General features: G+C 40.9%; 1 protein-coding gene across 1 annotated transcript; it reads left to right on the top strand.

Annotated features, from left to right (window-relative positions):
- Nucleotides 1–7: 7 nt before the first annotated feature.
- On the top strand, nucleotides 8–4,942 carry cenpo (centromere protein O). The gene is made up of 6 exons (XM_029428165.1): nucleotides 8–169; nucleotides 2,202–2,353; nucleotides 2,497–2,674; nucleotides 3,097–3,368; nucleotides 4,127–4,286; nucleotides 4,608–4,942. The coding sequence occupies exons 1-6, from the start codon at nucleotides 148–150 to the stop codon at nucleotides 4,715–4,717; spliced, it is 894 nt and encodes a 297-aa protein (XP_029284025.1). The 5' UTR covers nucleotides 8–147; the 3' UTR covers nucleotides 4,718–4,942.
- The last annotated feature ends 2,113 nt before the right edge of the window (nucleotides 4,943–7,055 follow it).

The following is a 7,055-nucleotide window of genomic DNA, read 5'->3' as shown; positions in this document are numbered from 1 at the left end:
CTCTTCCGGGGTGGAAGCGAGGGGGCGGGGCTACAGATGACGAGCCGCGAAAATCAAAAATATCCGGAACTTTCTGTGAATATTTTCATCTGAGCTGCGACATTTAATATAAAATACACATCAAATCAAGGGAAAGTCTTCCGGAACATGGAGGGGTCGTCTACGAAAGGTAACCGAAAGCTGGTTTACCGGTAAAGATAGCTAGCTATCTGCTAAGCTAGCTAGCCTGGTTTGTTGTGATGCTCCGTTAGCTTTAATGCTAGCTGAAGCTAACAGGCCTAAATATCAACAACTTTAATTTCTGTCGTTTGAGAGTTAACCCTCCTTTTGTGTTCGTTTAGTGTTGATTAATGCCGTGTTCCTGCTCCAAAATACAGTAATAATACATGTATTATAATGTGTTGGAGTTTTATCATTATTATCACCTGTAGGCCTCATTGAGCTGAACTAAATATAAAACATAATATATGGATTATTTTAATATTAACACACATTGTGCTCTATATCACAAACTCATTTGTTTTTAAACTATTTCAAATGTTATGAATAGTTCCACAAAATACCATATGTTGTATCTCAGTCTGATTGTATTGGTGAGAAAGGACCCAAAACTACACTTTAAAACTTTATAATACAAAATAAAGTCTGAACACATTAAAGAACAACAATAGCATTATTGTCTAATGAAGGGATGCCCAGATGTTGTCCCTTGGAGGATTACAATGTGGTTGACCAGGAACTGAAATAGCATAACAATAAACATTTAATAATTGACATAAAGATATAATTGTACGTAAGCTTCAGGTTGTTCTGGATGTTATTCCAGGTTGTTCTGGAAGTTATTTCAGGTTGTTCTGGATGTTATTCCAAGTTGTTCTGGATGTTATTTCAGGTTGTTCTGGAAGTTATTTCAGGTTGTTCTGGAAGTTATTCCAAGTTGTTCTGGATGTTATTCCAAGTTGTTCTGGATGTTATTTCAGGTTGTTCTGGAAGTTATTCCAAGTTGTTTTGGATGTTATTTCAGGTTGTTCTGGAAGTTATTCCAAGTTGTTCTGGATGTTATTCCATGTTGTTCTGGATGTTATTTCAGGTTGTTCTGGAAGTTATTCCAGGTTGTTCTGGATGTTGTTCTGGAAGTTATTCCAGGTTGTTCTGGATGTTATTTCAGGTTGTTCTGGATGTTTTTCCAGGTTGTTCTGGATGTTATTCCAGGTTTTTCTGGATGTTATTTCAGGTTGTTCTGGATGTTATTTCAGGTTGTTCTGGAAGTTATTCCTGGTTGTTCTGGATGTTATTCCAAGTTGTTCTGGATGTTATTTCAGGTTGTTCTGGAAGTTATTTCAGGTTGTTCTGGATGTTGTTCTGGAAGTTATTCCAGGTTGTTCTGGATGTTATTTCAGGTTGTTCTGGATGTTATTTCAGGTTGTTCTGGAAGTTATTCCAGGTTGTTCTGGATGTTATTCCAAGTTGTTCTGGATGTTATTTCAGGTTGTTCTGGAAGTTATTCCAGGTTGTTCTGGATGTTATTCTGGAAGTTATTCCAGGTTGTTCTGGATGTTATTTCAGGTTGTTCTGGATGTTATTTCAGGTTGTTCTGGAAGTTATTTCAGGTTGTTCTGGAAGTTATTCCAGGTTGTTCTGGATGTTGTTCTGGAAGTTATTCCAGGTTGTTCTGGATGTTATTTCAGGTTGTTCTGGATGTTATTTCAGGTTGTTCTGGATGTTATTTCAGGTTGTTCTGGAAGTTATTCCAGGTTGTTCTGGATGTTATTCCAAGTTGTTCTGGATGTTATTTCAGGTTGTTCTGGAAGTTATTCCAGGTTGTTCTGGATGTTATTCTGGAAGTTATTCCAGGTTGTTCTGGATGTTATTTCAGGTTGTTCTGGATGTTATTTCAGGTTGTTCTGGAAGTTATTTCAGGTTGTTCTGGAAGTTATTCCAGGTTGTTCTGGATGTTCCAAGCTGAGTAAAAACATCTGGCACCAGCAACGTAATCCAATTATTTGAGCGTGTTGGATCAGGACCCACATTTAAAGACAAACCAGGACTGGGAGAAAAGTTTTATATGTTTAAAACCATGTAACCAAACTGTAATTAAAATGCACTGTGTGGATGAAGTCTTGGAACCTTTTGAAAGATTAACTTCATTTTTCAGAGAAAACTTGTTCATCGGTCCAACAGGAGTGTTTCTTCCTCCGCAGGTGTTTTGAGTCACCTGAGTCTGCTGGAAGTTCAGACGAGGAGCCGTAAAGCTCGAGCTCAGCAGCCGAGTCGTGTGAAGGAGCTGCAGAAGAAAGCTGAAGCGCTGCTGGCCCAGAGAGACCAGCTGAAGGCCGAGATACAGACACACAAGGTGAGGAAGTGTTTGATTTAATATGCTGAGTTTACACATGAATGCAGCAGTAATAATAATCCAAAGTGTCACAGTGTGTTGTTAAGCCTTGTATGTCTCTAACTGTATTTACAATGATGCACTTCTTGTGTTTTCTGCCTCAGGATCTTCAGAAACTGAGGGCATCTCTGGACAAACAGCATGAAGAAGAAGAAGAAGAAGAAGAAGAAGAAGAAGAAGAAGAAGAAGAAATGAATGAAGACTCTGAGAACTCACAACTCCTGCGCCTGATGGCCAAACAGACACAACTGAAAGACCTCCTGCATGCTCATCACATCAGCGGTACTCTCAAACATTTATCATATATTTGACGCTGCAGTGTTTTCAATAATGCCATCCAATTATTAATTATTTTATATTTATGTCTCTTATATATCTCAGATTCTTATTTATATGTCTTAGTAGGAGACACTGCAGGTCATACATGTAACTAACAGATATCATGAAGCTTCCCCACTTCATGACTCACATCAACACAGTTTATATTACAAGTGTTTAATATGTACATGAGGCGTTATGTAATGTAGCTGTGGAGAGTTTACATCTACAAACACACACACACTCTCATGTTCTGGTGTTCCTCTCGTCTGAAGAAGACGAGTTCTGAAGATAAATAGTCTAAAATCTCTGAATTGAATTGAAAACGTGTTTTAGTTTGTTTTAGTGTCCCGCTCTAACCCTCCCTCCCTCTTGATGACCCTCAGGCGGGTACAACGTCACAAAGACCAGTCAGGGTAAAGGAGTGTGCGTGTCTGTGGTGACGGCGTACGAGGGCGTCTTCTTAGAAACCTACAACCTGGAGTTGGACCTGAAGCCGAGGCTGAGGGTCGGCCGTCACAACGTTCCCCCGTTCATTCCTTTGACCCGCCTGGTGGAGCAGAGCGGCATGCAAACAGACATCAGGACTCTGCTGGATCCCCTCAGCCAGCACCTCAACGCCTTCGCAGGACGCAAGCAGCAGCTGAAGCTCGTTAAGGTGCCGGACTTTGTGTTGGATGATATTCTGATGCTCTGACCTCGAATATAAAACATTATTCTGAGGCTTCAAACATCACAGCTGCTCCAGAAAACTTTGTCCAGTTTGAAGGTTTTACAGCTAAAGTTTGTGACGCACATTAGAGGAATAACAAAAGAGTACTTGGGATGTGATGTACGCTAAATGAGAAGAAGAAGTTAATGTTATAACATTATTAACAAGACACTAAGTTATTCTATAAAGTCTTTCAACATAATATGATGTTTCATCTACAAAATCATTCGTCTACATTTGAATATGAATTTAAAATAAAGCAATCCTTAAATGATTGTGATCAAAGTGCAGACGAGCAGCTGGGGATTAGTAAGGATTTAGATGTGATGATAAGGGATCTGAGAGTCTGGGCATTATTGATTTATGTTCCCTGAAAGTGAATGTTACTCTTTTTAAAGATTGGAAAGCTTTATTATCTGCACAGAAGCTACGAGTTCATAAAGATCTGAAGGCACAGCTCCGCCAACAACGCAGCATACTCCAGACATAACAAATACAATAATGGTCAAACACACACATGAAATGGAAGATAAAACAGAATGTAAAATGCTGTACAGTGGAATAACTAAATATATAAAAGTGTCCATAAGATCATTAAACGCTGTTCGAGCCTTCATGTAAAGGCGTCGATCGTCTGGTAGGAAGCGGGAGTTCTGATGTTCATACATTCGGCCACAATAACAATAACACGTCTTTGTTTCCAGGAGCTCCACAAGTCCGTGGAAGTGTTGGAGAGTAATGTTCTGTGTTCTTTACTCGTGCTGATGTTCACGCTGCCGGCAGAGAAGGCGGTCGTCCTCTGCTCGCTCGACTACACCGACCACACCAGGAGTCTCCCGACGCGCCTGCACTTTGAATGTGGCGGTAAGATCTGTAATCCATCGCAGACTCACGTAAACTGTAGCTTCACCAGCGCCGAATCTTTAAAACATCACGACTCGTCAATTAATCAATTAGTCCATCGACAGAAACTTTATCCGCAACAACTTTCATGAGCAGAACAAAAATCTAATATTGAATGTGAGCAGTTTCAGCTGTACGTGTTCATATTGTTTCATTCATAACTAAACATCATATTTATGTTTCATGCAACAAGTGGGATAAGTTGAGATGTTAAATAAAACATCCCAACGCCTCAATGATCTAACGTTACAAATATAAATGTTGTAATTACTTTGTCTGCAGAAAAGGAGCTTCTTGATTCTCCGGCGTGGAAGAGAAGTCGCAGCCTCCTGCAGGAGACGCCTGTGCACAAAGCTTTGACAACCATGAGGGAGATGGGGAACATCGTGTAATCTATTCACAAATATAATGAAGCTTTTCTACATTTTAAAGTGAGGTTGTGTAACGTACTGCTACAGTAGACAACCGAAGCTAAACAATGTCCTGCTGTGGACGCATTTTAAACACCTAAAGAAATCAATATTAGATTAATTTGACTCTTACCACCTCAGCCCTTTACAACTCTGTGCTCTCTTCAAAGACACCAGACTCCATTGATAAAAGCAGTGATTTGACCTCTCAGAACACAGAGGTGTCTGCTCCACCGCTGCCTCCATCTGTTCGTTAGTTTGTGTTATTGTGTGACTGGTGAATCTGAATTAACCCTTTAGAACACCAACAGATGGAGGCAGCGGTGGAGCAGACACCTCTGTGTTCTGAGAGGTCAAATCACTGCTTTTATCAATGGAGTCTGGTGTCTTTGACAATCCCACTTTAAATCATACAAACTATCCCTTTTTTATTTAAGAAGTATGTACATTCTCATTGTTTATAGTTGATATTATTGAGGTATGGAACTGTGTCCACGCTCTACGGAGGTGTCTCATGTGTTTCCTCTGTGTTTTTGTCCTTGAGCCTTTCTATAAACGCTGCCACCCTCTTGTGTAACGTCTCCCTCTGAAACCGCCTCAGCCTCTCCACTTCCTCCCGGGCTTTCTGCTGTTGCCAGGTTTGCTCCTTTTCTGAAATTGCGTCAATCGTTGCGATGTTTTTCATCTGCATGAGCGACATGCTGCAGCCGATGTTGCCTCTGCGTCTCACTGACGCCGGAGGAGCTGATATCGACCTCTGCTCCACCTCCTCACGTCCTGCGTGAGGTTTGCTGGAGTACGATCTTGTGCAGTCAGATTTGTGTTCTGTGATTTCTCTCATAGCGGTTTGAACCGTGGCTTTAGGCTCGCAGACTTTCACCATCACGACTCGTCTCTGTTGGCTCATCAGAGAGTCTCTTCTCTGCTGAAGCATCCTGCGAGTGCACCTGTGCTGTCTGTCCAACAGGGTTAGTTTACGCTGCAGATCCCTCTCCTCCTTCTGGTTCAACACTCTCAGATCTCTCTGCAGCACACTGCACAAGCTTTGCTCCATGATACACCAGAAGCCTGAAGACCACAATATGTGTTTTTGAGCCAAACGCCTTTTTTATATTCAGGAGACTCTGCAGGTGAACAGGGTCAAATATTAAACTCACAGATATCCTCAGGAAACATCCGCACTTCATCACTCACATCAACACAATTATCTTTATATTACAAGTTCACTGACATGTTTCAATATGTAAAAGAGTCTTTATGTTATTAAAGATGTGCTCCATGTCCAGATGTAAAGAGAAGTCTGGATGAAGCAGGTTCAAAGTGTTTCATGTTGTTCACATGTCAAAGGTTTGTACAGATTCTGGATCTGTCTTTGTATCACTCCATAAATCACTAAATCCTGTCAACACAACAGGGTCATACATGTTGTACACACTACAGGTGAACAGGGTCATACATGTTGTACACACTACAGGTGAACAGAGTCATACATGTTGTACACACTACAGGTGAACAGGGTCATACATGTTGTACACACTACAGGTGAACAGAGTCATACATGTTGTACACACTACAGGTGAACAGAGTCATACATGTTGTACACACTACAGGTGAACAGAGTCATACATGTTGTACACACTACAGGTGAACAGAGTCATACATGTTGTACACACTACAGGTGAACAGGGTCATACATGTTGTACACACTACAGGTGAACAGAGTCATACATGTTGTACACTACAGGTGAACAGGGTCATACATGTTGTACACACTACAGGTGAACAGAGTCATACATGTTGTACACACTACAGGTGAACAGGGTCATACATGTTGTACACACTACAGGTGAACAGGGTCATACATGTTGTACACACTACAGGTGAACAGGGTCATACATGTTGTACACACTACAGGTGAACAGAGTCATACATGTTGTACACACTACAGGTGAACAGAGTCATACATGTTGTACACACTACAGGTGAACAGAGTCATACATGTTGTACACACTACAGGTGAACAGAGTCATACATGTTGTACACACTACAGGTGAACAGGGTCATACATGTTGTACACACTACAGGTGAACAGGGTCATACATGTTGTACACACTACAGGTGAACAGAGTCATACATGTTGTACACACTACAGGTGAACAGAGTCATACATGTTGTACACACTACAGGTGAACAGAGTCATACATGTTGTACACACTACAGGTGAACAGGGTCAAACATGTAACTAACAGATATCATGAAGCTTCCCCACTTCATGACTCACATCAACACAGTTTATATCACAAGTGTTTAATATGTACAT

Source organism: Cottoperca gobio, unplaced genomic scaffold (assembly GCF_900634415.1).
Source record: "Cottoperca gobio unplaced genomic scaffold, fCotGob3.1 fCotGob3_487arrow_ctg1, whole genome shotgun sequence".
Taxonomy (NCBI): domain Eukaryota; kingdom Metazoa; phylum Chordata; class Actinopteri; order Perciformes; family Bovichtidae; genus Cottoperca; species Cottoperca gobio.
This window is presented reverse-complemented; position numbering and strand designations above follow the sequence as displayed.

Bases quoted from the DNA above. Each gene is read 5' to 3' on its own strand.
- cenpo (XM_029428165.1), top strand. From the start codon at position 148: ATGGAGGGGTCGTCTACGAAAG. The intron at 2,675-3,096 runs GTACTCTCAAAC...GATGACCCTCAG, and splicing joins GCATGCTCATCACATCAGCG to GCGGGTACAACGTCACAAAG. The intron at 4,287-4,607 runs GTAAGATCTGTA...CTTTGTCTGCAG, and splicing joins CCTGCACTTTGAATGTGGCG to AAAAGGAGCTTCTTGATTCT.